Raw genomic sequence first — 19,021 nt, forward strand, 5'->3', positions numbered from 1 at the left:
GGGGGAGGGTATGAGCTTTCTGTTCCCCCCCTGAGACCGGAATGTTCCCCCCCCCCCGATGCAACGCGAAGCCGGGAGCCGGCTTTGCTGACAGGCTCGTGCGGAGTCCAAGGACGTTCCGGCTGGAGCAGCTATAATGTTTTTGTGCCCCGCTGACGCGCCCCGGTTCTCAGGCTTAGACTGCGAGGGGGTGCCCCCTGCCCCGCGTGGGGAGGCGGCGGCCCTGCGTTAGCCCCCCGCCCCTACCAGTATGGGGCGGAGCCGGGGGTGATGTGAGATACTTCTGCACACCTGTGTATGTACATATATCTCTGATGCATATATATGTGTATGGTGTGGATGTGTATGTATGTGTGTATATATGTGTACACACAACACAAGTACCCATGTATCGTGTATATACACACGCACGGATGTAGCACACACACACCATTTATATACATACACACTATACATACGATACACATACATACGTGTCATATAGACATACACACACAAACATCTGGGTTACTACACAGGCATATCATATACGTAGATATCTATATGAAAAATGTGCATGTAATAATGTGGGTGTTTGTGTGCAATGTGCATGTATAGATGATACATATATGTGTATGGGGGGTGTACAATGTATACGCATAGATGTATAATTTAAGAGCTCACTTGTGGTGGTTCACACTGCTATTTACTAGTAGGTTCAACCAGGAAAGCTCATGACCTCAGCAACGTCAGTCATTGAGTCTGTTTGCTGTGCTGCCACATGGCGTCTTTGAAAAAGGAGACTTTTTGCTTTGCGCAATAGGTCTGCAGTGAAGCGAGCTAACCAATAGAAATAAAATGCAGTTGGTATTTACATATAATAGGTTAACTTTAATGCTTCTGGTATTGGACTGTGCTGTACGGTTCACAGAGATAGATATACATATATGGACATTTTTTGCAGTGCACCTCACTACTGCTTGTGATAGTTACAAAATAGAGTTAGCAATTTTTACTGGGGACAGGCTCAAGTTCACATTGTTGCAAGCCAAGGACAACGCAGTGTCAGTGTACCTTCCTCTCCCTTACCATTATGACTATAAGACCCACTTCCCTAGTACAGCAACTCAAACTGGTTCACTACTGCCTAAAGCTGACTAGTCACACACACTCCTTGTTTCAAACAGCTAATTTGTATTTAATAGTTTCTTAATGTTCTGCATAAAAGCAATGACTGCAGTAGCCATAAATAGAAAGTGATTGCTCATGGGATGGAAGCTGACCCATGCAATTGTTGCAGGGGGTCAGAGTGTTCATTTGTGGATACCTACATAGCATCTACCGACCACGATTTAGGTATAAAACTGCTGAACATATAATGTGTTCCAGATGAAGCGGTCAAGATGTACGTTGACTTTAAAATACCTGTACATTTATCTGTGTGAAAAGGAGTTAATTGTTAAATACTATTTTGTATAGTTTATGGTTGTTTTTTTCCCCTGCATCTTGTTGATGCATTTTGGATGTAAATGCTAGGATGTACATACCCAAAAATGAGAAGAAACTTGAGGATTGTATTGTAAAATGGTTAGTAACAAGGTTATATTTGTTTGAGCAGTCTGTGTTTGGTCTGAGGAGCTGGAACACGATGACATAAACTAAGTATGTCTTCCGCACACACTATTCTATCTGTTCGTCACCTGAAAGGAAGTGGAGAGAGGGTTAAGTACGTGCATGCAACCAGGGCCATCCTTAGCGGGGCACGAATCAGGGCGACCACTCCAGGCCCCATGCTTTGCGGGGCCCCGTGAACAGTGCTATACAGGTCCCACTGTGGCTGCCAGCTCCATGCTTCCCCCCCCCGCCACCAGCTCCACACAGGCGGATATGCCCCGGGCCCTGCACACCCCTAGGGATGGCTCTGCATGCAATATTAATTAATCCTAATCTCTGAAAGGCAAGGATAGCTTGACAGTTTTGTGATAGAGGGGAAATATCTGATCTTCTAATGCTGTAAGAGCAAGTTGTATTCACTAGGGAAAGGGGACTCTTGTATGAGACTCCTGAAAGTCCTGATCCTTGTGAAACTTGTATACAGCCAAAACATCAATCTACTTATATCTCCATGTCAGGATGTTCCTGCTAGCAGCTGACTGCAGCCAGAAAATATGCTGAACTTAAGCACAAGCAGCTTTAGGAACAATCAAAAGCAGGACTGGAGTAACTCCAGTAGAGTTACAGTGATATAAAAATGAAGTGGGGGGAAAATTGCACCCAAGGAATTTAAATGCATCTCTTAAAATGTAGAATTCTTAATTATTTAGTTTTGTATGTTGAAATCAGAAACAACAAGGATTTAACCTGAACAGGTTTTTCTCCATACTTTAGATATAGTGGTGATTTTGTTTCAGTACAGGTAAGGTGCCTCCCCTAGCTGTGTGAACAATTCACTCTTAAAGCCACAGCAGAATCTCCCAAGTTGACCTTAATCTTCTTAAGCTGTAAAATCTGAGACCCTTCCCCACTTGGTCCAGGCTCTCAGAGCAAAGGTGACCTGCCTTACCAGGCCTCACAGAGCATCCCTCTGGGTGGAAAGATTTATTGCACGTCTTACCTTGCATCTTTTTCCTGTGACCGTTTCTAGGTAGAGTATACACTCCCATCCAGCCTCCTCCAGAGACATCCCTTAGGTCCTTGCCTACATGCTGTGGTTTTCCCCAAAGATTTTACTCACAAAGATCCTTGTGATAAATAGCCAATATGGCAGTGTCCTGGACACTGCTAATGAAGATCCTAATCACCTCCTCAAGCTGCAACCTAGCAGCCAGGTAAAGACAGCTGCTGTAAAAGACTACACAGCTCAGGCAGAAGGTGGAGAAGCTTCTAAGAGGAGCCCTACTAAACCATGAAAAGAAAAGTAGGAAGCAGTGAGGAAGAAAAAGACCAATCATTTACTGTTTAACACAGGCACCTTGGCCTGAAACCTAGAGAAGAAGCATCAGCCTCAGTTTCCAAACTTTCCCTTCAGAAAGGGAAAGATAACCATGAGAAAGTGATGAAAGACTTGTGAGCCCAGGCTGTGAAGAGGACCAATTCTGGACTTCTGAGGTAGGGGCCAGGGGTCAGAAGTTTCTGTTACCTTGAAAGTGTTGAACCCCTAAATCAGTGGAGCTCAACCTTTTGGACTGAAGATGCCCCCTCAGGAAAAGCCAGCCCCTAGGTTTCACTTAGTCTTGACTATGGAAAAAATAGCACTTTTTCAGAGACCACAAAAGGTCAGGGAATTTTTGATGCTATGGATTCCTATGTAAAATCTCTGGGTTTATCTTGTGAGTCATGTGTGGGTAGTGTTTTCACATGTAACAGTTAATATTGTGCAGCCCAGCGAGGCAAACCTTAAAGGAACTCAGCACCCTGCCCCAAATGATATAGAAGGGTTGGTCATACCAAACCTGACCACAGAGAGGCACCTTAAACACTGGCAGCTAGGGCTGTGCAAAATTTTGCTGGGTGTTTCATTTCAAAGCTGTTTTGATGGGTTTCAAGCTCAAAACAGTGGAATCAAAACAAAACAAATGTCAGCTTCAAAACGAAACAAGGGCACTCAAAATGTTTTGAAAGTTTTGAAACATTTTGCATTTCAAAGCTAGGCTTACTTGGCTTCAGCACTGGTCCCAGCTGGCAGCAGCAACCTCCTGTCATCCAGTGCAGATCTGGGGGCTGTTCCCCAAAGGAGCATTCTGGCACATCCCCCAACCCAGGAGGCCCCAGGAGGCTGTTCCTGCCGCCTGAGGCCAGCGGCAGCACCAATCTTTCTGGTGTTGGGTGTTGGCTGCGGGAGCTCTGCCAGACTCCTCCCAAGGGTGCAGCCCCCCAATCTACCTGCTGGATCACAGGAGGCTGCTTCTGCCACCTGGGATTGGTGCTGGGCACAGCCCGCACCCAGTGCTGGGAAGACTGGTGTGGGCCCCAGGTGGCAGGAGCAGCCTCCTGTGATCCAGCAGGCAGATTGGGGGCCTGCACCACCGGGGAGCAGTCCAGCACAGCCCCGCAGCCCTTCTGCAAGTGCAGGCCCCTAGATCTGGATGATGGGAGGCTGTCGCTGCCGGCAAGTGACAGTTTTGCTTGTCAACACCTTGAGGTGCAGTTTCCCAGAAACCTCTGCATCGATCTCCTTGGAACTTGGCAGGTTTCATGCCCTCAGAAGGGGCTACGATCCCTGCAAGTTTCAGACAAATCAGGCAAAAAATGACCAAGTTATAGGCAGTTTCGTGCTCCCCCATTATAGCCAATGGGCAAAACGTTGAAACAGTGTTGAAACAGCAAAACAGTTTTGATGAAACAAAATGGAACAGTGCTTCTGAAATTAAATGAAACTTGAAATGAAACACTGTTCCGTCACAACGGAAGTCAAAGCGGAATGGTGCTATTTTGCACGGCCTTCCTGGCAGCCTCTTTTTTTTTTTTTTTTTTTTTGCTTATATGTCTGTTGAGGGAAGGGTTGCTCTTGGAACAAGAGTTTGAGTTCCCTCTCTGCTGCCAGTGTGATGTGCCAAGTGGCCATGGTGTTTAAAGAACAGGTTCTGAGTAAGTGCATCATACACAAAACTGTGTTGTCCTTCCCCCTCACCTTTAACAGAACTGACATCTTACTCCTTTGTTGAGCACCGCAACAATGCTACTGGGTTCGGGTTGGACATTGTTCAGTATTGCTTCTTTTTAGGGGAAAATATGGGGCCAAGGCAGCTAGTCTCTTTCATGAAGGACTTGTCCTGAGAGCTCAATGGCCACCCAGGTGAACATGTTTTCTGACAGTTTATTTGGCTTCTATTGCTACGCAAATATGCAAGCAATATTACGATATTAAAACATGGCAAGTTTATGATCTGATACTATTCCACTGGACAAATTTCAACAGAAACAAGGTGAATTATAGTCATTACAAATACCTGTCACATATTAGACTTCCTATCATTTTTCTCTTTTCATCTATTTTATAAATTGTGTTATAGGGTTTATGAGACTGTAGGGTTTGTTAGAGAACTTGTGAAACAATCTCTGCCCTAATGCCTTCATCAGCGTTCATATTACAGAGAAGTTTGGGAGGGCTGAGTCCCCCCATAAGAGATGAAAGCCCCCCCTGTGGGCCAGTCAGCACCCCTTTCCCCCCACCCCATAAGAGCCTGGAGCTCATGTGCCACTGCATACAGCCCATGTGCCTTTCTAAGTAGCCCAGGTGGTAGCAGCTCCTAGCTGCCGCCACCGCTGGCCCCAGCCCTGCAGTACTGGCAGGGACCCATAAGCACAGCCCCAACCCCGGCCAATTTTTTTGCAGACCTCCCAGGAGTTGAAGTGTAATTCAAACCCTGGCCTTCATTTTCATATCTGTCAAAGGGGGATAATATTGTATACCAGCTTCAGAAAGTGTTTACGTTACATTTAATGTTCAAAGGTCCTCAAATAGCAGTTGCCAGAGAAGTTCAATTGCACTTCCCTGTATGAAGGCAGACAATGCATTAAAAAATGTTGCTTCCCACTGTTTCAGTACTAGTTACTCCTAGATGCTCATTGCAAGTGTACTTAAAGAATAAATCTGTTTTACATCCCTTGTGGGGACAGGCTTGTGGCTACAGGGGCAGCTGTGACACCCCCTAGTGGCCTTACTGCTCCTGCCTGGCTCATATTCTAATGCCACCCTCCTTAAATTACTCGCTCTGCCATGCCTTGTTCTTAAATATAGGTGGACTCAGGGATGCTGCCAACAGGCCTTAGAGCCCTAATCCCAATAAGTTCACACTGGGCCTCTCCTGAGACCCCACTAGTCTCGATCCAACCCTCAGGCTTGGCAAGTCCATCTCAGCCTGACTAGGGCCTTGTAGGGTACCAAGAGCCTTAAGGGTAGTTTGTGCAGTTCCTACACCTCCCCTATACTGGACCCCAAGCCTCGCGGATATTCCCTCTCATTGATGTAACTATTTATACACTTGGCCCCCTTGGTCCCACACAAAGCTCCCCTCTGGGCTCTTGGGACCCTGGTCCCACACACAGGCCCCTCTCCAGGCTCTCGGGCCCTCTAGTCTGGCTTGGCCTGTTCTGGGCTCATGGACCCTCTAGCCCAGCTCCTTTCCCCAGGCTCTTGGACCTTCTGGTTTGGGTCCCAGCTTTTTCTAGTCTCCTGGGCTCTTCACTGGGCCCTACACTCAGTCTGAGGGCTCCTGGGTTACCGGTTCTCTAAATAGGTCTTAGCCTGCCCCAGCAGGGCTCAGGGCTAAACTATGGGTCTAACTCAAGTGATTAAGCAATATCACTGCCCTCTGGCAGACATCTCATGCCCTCTAGTGGTTTACCATAAACAAAGGCCACTTGCCCATAAACCCAGTCTTCCACAGTCCAAGGAACTTGCCTCTGTTCCCAGGCCTGCAGAGTTGTTTAGCCCAAACTCCAGGTCCCTTCAGGAGCCCTACAGCCAGGAGCTACTCACTTCTTAGTTGCTAGGGAGGTACTTCCTGACTGGTGCAGATTCTGGTCTTGTATAGCTCCAGCCTGAGCCCTCTTCCAGTCAGGTGAGCCCCTCATTAGCTCCCCTTTGCCATCTGCAAGCAGTCCTTCAAACTGCTTGTGCTCTTCAAGGAGCAGGCACATCCCAGGGCCCTGCTACAATCCCCTCCCTTGCAACTGCAGAATATATCACACATCCATTAAGAATTTTGGTAAGAGCCTAAAACCAGACCCTTTGATTTGGCATTGTCAGGATTATTAACTTCCCAATAAATATGACCACATCAGCTTCCAGAAAGTCACCTGTGGAAAGTCTTTCAAAACATTGTAATACTAACTTCTGCACAGGTTCTGTTCAGCATCACCAAAAGGCTCTGCTGTAGCCTTCCTAGCCAGTGTTGATGAAAGGATCCACATAGAAAAACATCAGTAGCTGGAGACATTTTGTCTGCAGGGGCCCAAACACCTCAAAGAATACCTTGTATAGACTTGGCAACTCTGAGCTTGACTTTATCTCTTGTTTCAGTAGACTGGTTCTTCTGATTTTTCACCTGATTTCCTCTTGCACTTAACTTGACACGCTGTAAATCATCAACATAATAGGCTGAGGCTTCAATGGATTTGTGCTGTCTTTTACGCGTGCAGGTCATACGTATCTAATCCTTTTTGGAATTCTGTGGGCTCAACATTTTCTTGTGGCAATGAGTTCCACAGGAAATGCCACATTATATACATGGGATTCCTCTGAACGTACCTTAGCTCTTCAGAAGGGCCCACTTTACCTTTTGTTTCCCTATTTTTATCTACATTTCTTCATCTATACACTGGAAATCATAATACTTACCCTCCATAGTAAATATTATGAAGGTACTGATGGAAGGAACTATGTTAAAGCTAAGTGCTGGTATCATTGCATCCCATTTTATTCTTGTCCAGTCACTTCATAGAGAAATACCTGTGTGCCTCATTTCATCACCTGTATCTAAATGATCTGTTTCTGCTGCAAAACTGTTTAAAATACTTTTCCTTGTGTTAAGGTTTTTCATAGAAGGAACCATCCTCTCAGTGCACAAATGTTTATAATACTCATTTTAATCCCTATAGTATTTAACCATGAAAATTCTTCCAGCCTCAAGATTATGTTTTATACTATATTTACTTGAATCTAAGATGACCCCCCCAATAATTAATTCTATACATGGGGAATTTACACATTTGCTCTAATTTTCCATGTATAGAATCTAATTATGGGAGGGTGATCTTTAATTCATACCCCACACCACTGCAGGGGAGCAGGCAGTGGAGGGCATGTAGTATGGGAAGTCAGGCAGTCTCTATCCCCCCCTTTGCCCCTTTTCCTCAGCTTCCCCTACTGCCTTCCTCCTACAGCCTTAGTTCCTCCTATCCCCCACCCCCAGCTTCTGCTCCCAACTTCCCATCCCCCTGTACACCTTCAGCTACCACTGCTACAGGGCCAGGCTGTGGCTGTTCTCAGTGCCCCAGGTTGCAGTGTAGATGAAGCTTCTTGGAGTATAGCAGTGGTAAGTGAGGGCAGGAGAGGGGCAGGCAAGACAGCAGAGGCTATGTTTGGGTAGAGCGGGGGAAGACCGTGGGTTGCAGAGACAGCGGGGAGGGGGTGGAAGCAGGCAGGCCTTAAGATGAGGGGCTTCCCCCCCCCCATGTTAAATGGGGGGGGGGAACCTCATCTTAGAATTGAGTAAATACAGTAGCATCCTTCTGTTTTAATTGTCAAGGACCTTTAACACTGTTATATAGCTGCAACTTAGCAGGCATCCCAGTACAGGAAAGTGTCTTGATCAGTGGAAGGAGGTTGGGAATTAGCTAACAAATTGTCTCACAAAGATGCCTCTGTCATTTCTAATGGGGTATATTTCTTATGCAGAAGTGGTGGCAATAGGTTCAGAAGAGCCTCAAAATCTTATTATGCTGGTGTGATTGGCACTGAAGAGACAATTAAAAGACAGTGGGTACTGAGATTTTCAGTAGGGTGCTGTAGCACCATGGAGTACCATGAAATCTTTTTAAGTTGATCATGGTTGATCTGCTGCTCTGCTTTCTGTTCCATGCCCTATTTGCTACTGTGGCACTTGTCCCTCCCTAATCTCCCATGTTCCAAGCACACAGGGTGCCCATGACCCTTATGTCACAAGCTGGTTACCTCTGGTCTACACTATCCAGTGCAAAGTAGTGTTGAGATGCCCAAGATACACCTAACTCCCAGCAAGGTAACATAGTTCTTAGAGATCAATGCTGATATGTCAATATTATTTCCAGAACTTGAGCTTCTTCGTACAATGTAGACATATCCAATATAATTTATGTACCAAACTGAAATCTCTATCTAGAGTAGGTATTTTAAGAACTAGCTAAAAGGTAGTACCTATACTACTATATAAAGATAGTTCTTTATATAATGAATAGAAGCCCTTACATACACGAGATTTTTTAAAAATTTGGCAAGTAAAATAAAATATTGCAACATGAAAAAAAAAATCCTGAAGAGGTGGCTGGGAATGCATAGGTATACTAATGAACTGCAAAATCGTATTTATTTCATTGTAAATATATATGAACAATATAGTACTGTATATGATCCAACCATGAAGGTGGACACAATTAATTTGATCATTGTGCTCATCAAGTAGACATCAATGGTGCAATGTCTAGTTGGAAGGAGGTATCATTTACCTGGGTTCCGGGAGGTATCAAGTACCAACGGTTCCCCAGGGGTCTGTCCTGGGTCCAGAATTCTTTACTACCTTCATTAACGATTTGGATGATGGGATTGAGTGCACACTTAGCAAATTTGCAAATGACCCCTAATTGGGTGGCGTTGCAGACACTCTGGAGGGTAGGGCTAGAACCTGTAGAGTCCTGTACCTGGGACAGAATAATCGCATGTATAAATGCAGACTAGGAAATGACTAGATCTAGTGGTTACAAGAGACTATAAGGGGAATACAAGCCAATAGTATGCTCTTGTTGCAAAACAACCCCAGCAGGATACTAGGTTGTATTTACAGAAGCATCACTTGCAAAAAAAGGGAAGCGATTCTTTTACTTTATTTAGCCCTGGTGAAGTCTCACATGGAATACTGTATGTAGTCTTAAGCCCCACACTTCAACAGTCTGGAAAGAATCTAGCACAGAGCAGCAAAAATGTTGAGAGGTCTGAGAGCCCAGACTTATGAGTAAAGACTGAAAGAGACAGGGTTTATTTAGTCTGGAGAAGAGAAGACTGAGGGGGATTTGGTAACAATACTCAAATACTTAAAGGACAGTTATAGGGAGGAAGGAGATGGGCTTTTTCTGTGCCCACAGGGGACAGGACTATGAGGAACAGACTCAAGCTTCAGCAAAGGAAATTTAGGTTGGAAATTAGGAGGAAAATTATGGGGGTGGCCAAGCAATGGAACAGGCTACCTAGAAAAATTGTGGAATCTCTGTCCTTGGAAGTTTTCAAGACCAAGTTAGGCACACTTGCCTGGAATGGCTTAGTCAAGACTGCTTCTGCCTTGAGCAAGGGGCTGGACAAGATGACTTTGTGATGTCCCTTCCAGCCCTACTTTCCTATATTCATAAGGAGGAAACTCCTGTACAAAGAAACTGCTTCAATACAGTCTACCTATCATACAAACCATATTATCTACAAAACCTTCACAAAACCCAGACAGTGATAAAACAAGTAGCAAAAATATACATCAATATGATTCGGTAACTTTACAAAACCGACACCATCACAAATCTCTGATTACAAAAGGGAAAGGGTCACATTTAAGAATCAGTAACAGTAAATTTATTATAAAGAATTTGATCAACCAAAACAAATAATTTATTACCCATACATAAACTGAATTAAGTACTGCTGCCTACATACAACAAAAAGTTGTTGAGCAAACTCAGGTTAACTTAGATTTGGTTACAGGTTTGTATCTTAAATTAAGAAAATAGATTTGAATTATGACATTATGCAGTACAGTATAACTGCAATAAATTTAGTCCCACAAATACAGATTTTCTTAGATACCTTGCTTACAAAGAATAGGGAAAACAACTACAGTCCATATTGAAAAACCAGCATTGCTATTACTTTGTCTTGTGAACATGCCACTGAACAATCTAATTTTGCAAGATATCCATGTATTCTGTGCACTAATTTCTACAACAAATTACTGATCAAAGTATCTGAATTAATCTAGCCTCAGATTTCATAAAACAATTTTTCAGTCTCATTAATCCGTTTTTCCCCAAACAGCCAAATGAAAGATACTTTTCTGCCTTAAGGCACAAGGGCTTGTTTGACACTGTCAGGAACACGACTAGCATAATAGTCAAAGTTTCTCAAGGTAGCAAGTACCCCTGCTGAATTCATGTGTTTCACCTCCTTGTTATAATGCAAGGAATTTCCATGGATATCAGTCAGCTTGCCTGCAAGAAAGATGGGAATGCATTATTAATCCCAGTTCTTTTAAACACTGCAGCTAGTATTTTGTTGATAGTAAAAGCAGCTAATGACTCTCTCTTGGTAAAATAAGTCCCTGGTTAGCATGGGCTTAGTACGCTGGTAATAATCAGGGACGAAACCAATAGGATTCATTTTTTGTTTCTAGATATGCAGAAGACCCACCACATCAAGCCCAATATGCTATCACAGTAGCATATTGACAATACACATCAGGCTAACACCATACTTCATCTTAGTTGCTCAAGGAAACCTATGCACATTAGAGGGGCAAGAATTCTTGGTTCAATAAAAGAAAATTGCCCACAACTGTGTGATTGGTATAGACACAGGCAAGCTTTTGGGTCTCATAATACCCTTCCTCAGCCCTGAGGTATGTGGAAGAATACCATCATACCTAAAATCTTGCCTACATCTATACCAGTACTTCTCAGCTTTTTTAGACTCAAAGCAATCCTTGATAGCCCCAAGCCACTCCTTGGAAAATGCTAGCACTTAGTTTTCGCTCTTTTTTTTTTTTAGACTACAGAAAAATACTAAACCAATTCTTCTGTTGCAAAGAACTCAGAAAGTTCAAAACAAGTCAGAAAGTATTTAATGTTATGGATTCCTATTTGAAACCTGGGTTTATCTTGTGAATCATGTTTGCACAAGTACTGTGGTCACCTCGGGGCCAGTCACTACATTGGCCCGCCCACCTGTCTAGAGCAGTCTTCCCCCTGACTCGCCTGCCATGCCTTTGTTGTATTTAAACAGTTGTTTGTAGGCAGGAGGTTGCCCATTTAATGCCCTGATACCAAGGGTGAAATACACTGCTCTGACCTTCCCTTTACCATGTCCCATATCTCACAGTTGGCATCCAGAAGTTACCTCCAACTCCCTTGGCCCCATTGCTGGCCTGCACTCGGTCTCTGGCCCAAACTTGGTCTCAGGTGTCCTTAGACGTGCCTGGGCCACGTGCCCCCTCACTGGGGCCCCTGCTTTGGCTGGCCTACGTGTAAGTCCTTCAGGCCTCCTCAGACTCTACTCTATGTGGCCTCCAGCAGCCACTTTGCCCCCTCACTGGGGCCACTACTTTGTCCCCTCACTGGGGCTTCTGGGCCTTATACCCCTAGGGCCTCCAGTCCCTCTAGGTAGACCTTGTCCCTGTTGCAGATCCCACTCAATGGACCTGGACCCTGCCTCAGTAGGCCTTGGCTCTGTGCTTTTCTGTTGGGGTGTGCTCCCCTAGCCTTTCCCCTCCATGGGGTCACCCAGAAGGCAGTGGGGGTCAAGGCTTTCTGGTGCCCCATCCTCACTTTTTACTGGGTAGGCACAGATGTGGCATTTCCTGGAGACTGCCCCGCCACAGGTAGCCCCACCAAACCATCCAACCCCAGCAGGAGCAATTTCAGGTCTTACCTAGGACTAGGAACCTCCTCCATCCCCCTAGTTCCTACCCTGACCTTCAGGTGTTCTGGGAGCAGCAGTATGTCAGCCAGAAAATGTTCACCCTTTGGCTCCCCAGTTGCAACTGGCAGCCTTGCTCCTTGGGTCTGGTCTTATACCCTGGCTGCACAGCCCTATACGAATCAGGAAGCCTCCTGGGTACCATGCGACTGCCTGATTGGGTCTGCTCCCACCTGCAAGCTGGTCTACAGCCCACTCAAGCCCTTAAAGTGGCAGGCACCAAAGGTGCCCTGCCACAAGTACTAATATTTTGTGGTATTCCTGAAAGCATCTCAAGGCACTGCAGGTTGCCGTATCGTCCTGGTGGAGAATTACTGGTCTACACCAACTGCATGTTTGGTCCAATAAAAGACATCACCCACAAGAATTCTTGCCCCTCATATCTCCCAGACCACCACAGCAATATCACCTCAACACTTTGACACAATGTTAAATATGAGATGTGTACAACTTTTACACATTACGGTGGACAGTATGGAAGGTAATGTAACACTGAACTAAATATAATTCATATTTTTCAAAATAGGCCTTTTCATAATTTATTTTCCTACCATGGTAGTGTGCATTTGTGCTAGTCAGAAGATAGCAATTCTACTGGGTTATCCCCTGGATGGACTCAAAATTTGGAGTCAAATCCTGCAGACCTGGGAAAGGACTACAAAAAGTTTGGCTCACTGTTTGTCTTGCTTCTGAAGAATCAAGTGCCCATAAGCAATATTCTGGGCACGTACACATAATAAATTATTTTATTTGGGAAAAGGCTTCATTGTAGAATAAAGCAATAAACGACCAAAAAAGATTTAAGGTGATGGTCAGAAAGTAGTTTTGTTTTGTTTTTTTAAGTGCTTTCTGCATTACTTAAAAATAGTAACTCTACTGCCTTTTGAAGACAACCTGAAAAGGTAGATTTACATGATGTTATCTAATAGGCTAATTTGGGAGCTGAATTAATGTGCCCACTGAAGTCAGTAAGTTTCTCCATTGATTGTAAAGGGGTCAGGTCAGAACATTGGGTGTACAAAAGGTGATCTAAAATGCACTCAAGCCAAGAATACATATTCTAAAATTTGTACTGATCCTCTGAAAACAACCCACATTTGAAAACCTGCAGTAACATCAACTCCCTTCAAAAAGGTTTCTGAGTGCTATTATTAACTCACCTCCCACTGCATGCAAAATTGCCTCAGGAGCACAGGTATCCCACTTCTTGCACCCAGGACTAGCAAACACATAAGCAGATGCTTTGCCTTCTATAAGGTGTATGACCTATTACAAAGAAAGAGCACAGGTCATTTAATACAATCCAGGCATGCAAAAGACAGAATGGGTGTTGTGTAAACTAGGAGAAAGACTAAGCCAGTTTGGTTACAGACAAGAGATGTCCTCAAAGCGGAGTGCAGGTTTAAGTTAGGATTGTTACACATTTAAGAAGCCTAGAAATACGTAACTGACAGTATCCAAAATGATCCATCTGCATTGTCTCAAGCATAATCTACAAAAGGCAAATCCAGTCTTTGGCATCCCTTGGTTAAGTGCTAAGGACAATCTGCCTGGGAAAGTGAACTGTCCTCAAGTAGCTTTTACAGGCCCATTACACACATTGCCATAGGCTGAGGAAAAAGGGCTAGAGACCCTAGGCTGTCACAGATATCCTCTTCTCCTTCTCCCCAAGAAACCCCCTGTATGCTCTGCTGCAGGGAATTCCTACAGAACCAGATTCCACACTAGGCAGCAGGATTAAGCATGCCCTACACCAGTGGTTCTCAACATTTTTAGACTCAGGGCACCCCTCAGAAAATGCCAGTTCTTAGTGGTCACTCATTTTTTGACTATGGAAAAAATAACATAACAATTCTTTTAATCACAAAGAACTCAGACCACAACAGGTCAGCATGTTTTTGACCCGGTTGGATAAAAATCAATAATTAAAAAAAAAAAAAAAAGAAAAGAAAAAGTATATTTTTATTAAAATCAGATTTCTTTTTATTTAACCGTATTTTTGATGTTTTTAAGATGCTTTAAAAAAATAAACTGATTTAAAGGTATTTTTCATTTAAGAAATGTTAGAGCTTAAAGATACCACAATGGAAAAAGGATTATAATGTATCATTATGTACTATTTGAGACAATATACTCATGTAACTTTTTTAGAAAAGTTTTATAAATAGGTCACAACAGGCCATGGACTATATTAGGAGTTCAGTCTTATGGGGTTCCTCAGAGGCTCCTCTATAGATTAGAAAAGAATAAAGAAAACCACTCAACCCAATGGGACTCAGTGCTCAGTCTAGAAGATCCCATTAAGCATCTCTGTGTTGCTTAGTTTCAGTTCTCAAATTGTGGATTTGTGTCTCCAGAGATAACAACCCTGTTAACAGCAATATAGAGAGATGAGAGATAACAGACCTGATTACCTACTCAGTGCTACTGTCTCTCTGCAAGCTTGTGTACATAAACTCAAGCCCTTGCTGCTCTCTAAAAGTGCAAAGTTTCAAGAAATTAAGTGAAGAGAGGATTGTTGGAGGTGGAGTAGATCTGGGCAAGGAGGAAGAGTCTGGAAGATGCATACAAGGAGGGACTGGCAGTAGAAACAAAAGAGAAACATTTTGAGCAGAATATTCCAGAAGTCTGAGTGATAAGTTTCTGAGTACAGCCTCTCCACTGATTTTGAGATCTAGTGAGGGAATGGTATGATAGAAGGGAAAACCTTGTCAGGCCATAAAAGAGACCCTGTTTGGGGTCTCATTTTAAAGAAGGTTCTATCAAACAAAAAACATTCACTTTTTGTAGAAAACATTGATTAAACTGAGGCTTCCTGAACAGTGATTTAAACAATGATTTAAATTGATGGGTTTAAATCAAGTTCATCCTGTTTTTGACACTATGGATTCTTATTTGAAATCGCTAGATTTATCTTGTGAATCATGTGTAGGTGCTTGCACATTTAACAGTGCTTATATATAGTGGCATCCTGTCACCCTTAAAAGGATCTCACATCACCCTAGTTGAGAATCACTGCTTTACACACACACACACACAATCCTGCTTCTCCCTCCTTGTGCAATAAATTCATTCCAGAGGGTCCTTTCACTCTGTGGACATAAGGGCAGGATTATCCCTAAATAGGTTGTTCTCTTCCCGAAGGTATCGAAGGTATGATGATATATATGACAGGCAAAGTCATGTTCCATACCTTATTTCCTGCACCTCCAACTCTGACTACAGTGTCTGGGTTCATCGCACCAATGCAGTCATTCACCATTTTGCTACTGTGTGAGCGGGTAGTGATGATGATGTGCTTCCCATCAGGCACTTCTTTCAGCTGGAATCCAAAGGCACCTAAACCCAGGACTCCCCAGATTGTCCTGCCCAGCACAGCATCAGCTCCTGCCTACACAGAAAGTTTATAATCTCAGATAATTGTTACTGCAGCATGCAATGCTCATTTTTAAATTTTAGAGAATCCAATCTGACCTCTTCCCAGGAGTTAGTTACAAGCATAAGTTGTAGTACTGGAAAAGCAGTACATTCCAGTAATTAAAGCACAGCTAAGGGAGTCAGGATTCCTGGGTTCTCACCCCAACTATGCTAATGACTTGCAGTCTAACCTCAGGCACGTCATTTAAGCCATATATTTGGATTTTAGTGTCCTTATCTGTAAAATGGGGGTAATACTTACTTGCTCACTGTCATGCTTGTCTAAGGCATTCACAAATATATTACTCAAGCCAAAAGTGTGGGAAAGAGTGCTCCCAGACTGGCAGGCACAGAATATATTGTAAAAAAAATAAAACTATACATGCATTGGCATTAGCAGATTCAACAGAGAATAACTTAAGATTCACACATGCAGATTCAACACATTCACATATTTGACACCCACCTCACATGGCCAGTGGGATAATGAATAAACGTTTGCAAATCTCTCTATAAACTTTGCATCAGATGCACTCTTGACCTGAAAAGTGTCCAGAGAGTCATTTGTGTATTGCACCAACTCTGAGCTTTCTTCACTATACTCAATCTTTACTAGCTCCAAGAATGTATCCATGACTTCCTCTCACCTCTGCTACTCCCTTTTAATAGTTTTCTTCTCAATCCCCACTGACACGCATTTGCCCAAGGGTTGTTCTTCATTTAATTTGGAGAGAATGGGTTATCTGGGACTGCATTTGGTACAACTCCATATATGAACTCAGTGCTTGTTACATAACTGGCTTCAGCTAAATAGGATATGTACCATGGAACAAGCACCAGTGAGCTGAAAGCAAGCAAACTTGACAATGAAGGGACTGGTAAAAATCATTTACTGCAGTAAAGCAAATCAACATATTTAATACCTCATAGTTATAGTAGGGCTGGTTAATAATTCCTGCTATTGCTTTGCCTCCATAAGCGATTCCAATAAGAACTGTTACATGGTCAAGGAGACCTAAATAAAAAAAACAAAACCCCCCAAACATACTATTATGCTTGTAAAAACAAAGCAATCAAAGAAGGCCCATCAAAACCCCAAACCTCCCATTTCAGCTCCCAAATCTTCTGTCTTTGTTTAATTACTTGAAAACATCAACCACCACTCCTGTTTTGAAAAGCACCTATTTTGGATGCTTCATTTTTTTTTTTTAGGTGAGATTACTAAGTAATCTGAACTAAGTTCTCTGAAGACCTGTACATTTAACTTGTAAAAGGCCTCTCAATAAACCTCAGTTAGTGTACAGTAAAATACAAGTGTAAAGATAATCACTGTACAATACACCAGAAACAGAATTAAAATACCTCAGAGGGTTGTATTCCTCACCCCATGCCTGGCAAAAAGGACAGTTTGCAAAGAATCCAGAAGCATACAGAGGTGCAGCAAAAAGATGACAACAACTGAATTAATATAATTTTTGCAAACATCTTAAGGATGAAGCTTTTAAAGGGGAAGGATCCATTGTGGAAGAGTCTAGGTCAGGGGTTAGCAACCAATGGCCCGAGGACCAGATCTGGCCTGCAGCTATGTGGCTTCAGCAGCTGTCACTTCTCCTTTGCCACCTTAGGGAGAAAAAGCAGTGGCTGGGTCCTAGTACCCACCCCCCGCCTCTTACCTGAGGTGGGTCATTCTGTGGCATAACCTGAAAAGGTTGCCAATTGCCAGTCTAGATCTTTTCATGTTTACTTTTATAAAGTTGAAAGGATTTTTCAAACCAGCACAAATAAGCAAAAAAGAAGCCAACCTTCAGTGTATTCTTTGGTCCCGTCCAAAGGGTCAACCCATACAACAAGCTAAAAACAGACAGACATATCACAAAAGGAAACAGAGATGATGGAAATTAAAACACAGGTACTGTATAATGTTATTAGTTAAGAATAGTAAAAAGGAACCACATAACAGTTAATACATCTGGTTCTTAAAATGTAAGAAGAATGTTAGTCAAAATGCAATAAAATCAATGATGTACAAGTTTGGACACCTCTGGGTATTTCTAAAAGATTCATACTTTCACCAACTTTGGAAAGATCTGGTGATCTCCCTCCATTTTCTAGTGGGGAGATGTCCACAAAAAACTCAGACCCTTTATCACTAGTACAGATGTTGGTCTCACTCAAGGTATCAAGGTTTAAATAGGTATGAAAATAAAATGGCCCTTTCAGGCCCAAAGGTAGTCCTTTCAGATTGCAGATGAGAAGCATTTATGAAAAAAGCACAAAGAGCACTTTCAGTTCTTCTGCTCATGATGAACCTATTCTATAAATAATTAGCGGGCTTCCATTTTCAGGGCTCTCACTGTTCACAATCATCAGGTTTGGTTTTAACAAGAAAATGTTTTTCCCTAAACCAAAGGATCAAATTACAGCTTCAGAATAGCCTGTTTTATTTTGTGGAACCTTCTCAAATAAGATTAGCTATCTATAAATTAGGAAATAAGTGAAATATTACCTCTTCCTCTTTGATGGTGCTGTATTGTGGAGGACAAGTTTTCTTTAGGATTTCTTCATACTGGCCATTCTCAATCAACTCTTCATCCACATCATAAGAAGGTAGGTCCTAACAAAAGGTCACAAAAACATAATGGAAATGGCCTATACACAGAAAGCACTGTTTGGACTTTTCTTTTCCCAAATGATTCCACTTCAAGCACAGGAAATAAAATAGAGCTAGGTTATGTTCCTTTATCTAGCCTTTATTTTTAAAGGTTGCAGTGTGTGCACCATGCATGCGTGTTAGGATTTGCCTTTGAACCACTACATATGTTGGCAGAAGGGATGTGTGAAGTGGGCTGTATTCAATTCAGATTTTGCCCGATTTGGAAGCCAGCGATTCCATTCACTGATTCAGATCACTGTCCCAATTCGATTCGGCTGAATCCAAATCTGAAGGTCTGATTCTGATTTGGAGAATCAGCGATTTGGCCATAAACACAGCTTTATATGTTTTTTCTACATACACTGAGGTACCAGGCATGGCTCATGAATGCTGAGATGTTAGGGCAGATGGAGCATCCCCCAGGAGTGCAGAGGCCCTCCGCATGCTTGGCAGTGGACCTGGAAGTGGACGAGAAGTACTTCTGGTCCACTTTCAGGTCTTCCACCAAGTGCACGGGGCACCCACCCTGCTTAGCGATCAGC

At 43.1% G+C, this 19,021-nt stretch overlaps 1 protein-coding gene and 1 long non-coding RNA gene across 4 annotated transcripts in view; one reads left to right on the top strand and one right to left on the bottom strand.

Annotated features, from left to right (window-relative positions):
• The first annotated feature begins 2,645 nt into the window (after nt 1-2,645).
• Nucleotides 2,646-19,021, top strand: part of LOC109296868 — a 21,270-nt gene continuing 4,894 nt past the window's right edge. The window contains exon 1 of the long non-coding RNA XR_002097083.1: nt 2,646-3,087. This is a non-coding gene — a long non-coding RNA (uncharacterized LOC109296868). The remainder of the gene's footprint in view (nt 3,088-19,021) is intronic.
• The window catches only part of BPNT1 (3'(2'), 5'-bisphosphate nucleotidase 1), a 29,885-nt gene continuing 21,135 nt past the window's right edge, over nt 10,272-19,021 (bottom strand). For 2 of the 3 annotated variants that reach the window (XM_019516473.1, XM_019516474.1), the window contains exons 4-10: nt 18,333-18,440; nt 17,629-17,677; nt 16,750-16,841; nt 16,293-16,367; nt 15,603-15,800; nt 13,570-13,675; nt 10,272-10,926 (exon numbers count right to left, since the gene is read on the bottom strand). In XM_019516473.1, coding sequence (XP_019372018.1) covers nt 10,778-10,926; nt 13,570-13,675; nt 15,603-15,800; nt 16,293-16,367; nt 16,750-16,841; nt 17,629-17,677; nt 18,333-18,440 — 777 coding nt within the window. In that variant the 3' untranslated portion in view covers nt 10,272-10,777. The remainder of the gene's footprint in view (nt 10,927-13,569; nt 13,676-15,602; nt 15,801-16,292; nt 16,368-16,749; nt 16,842-17,628; nt 17,678-18,332; nt 18,441-19,021) is intronic. The other variant, XM_019516475.1, reaches the window with a different exon arrangement.

This window comes from Gavialis gangeticus, unplaced genomic scaffold, assembly GCF_001723915.1.
Source record: "Gavialis gangeticus isolate Ggan-Ray unplaced genomic scaffold, GavGan_comp1, whole genome shotgun sequence".
Taxonomy (NCBI): domain Eukaryota; kingdom Metazoa; phylum Chordata; order Crocodylia; family Gavialidae; genus Gavialis; species Gavialis gangeticus.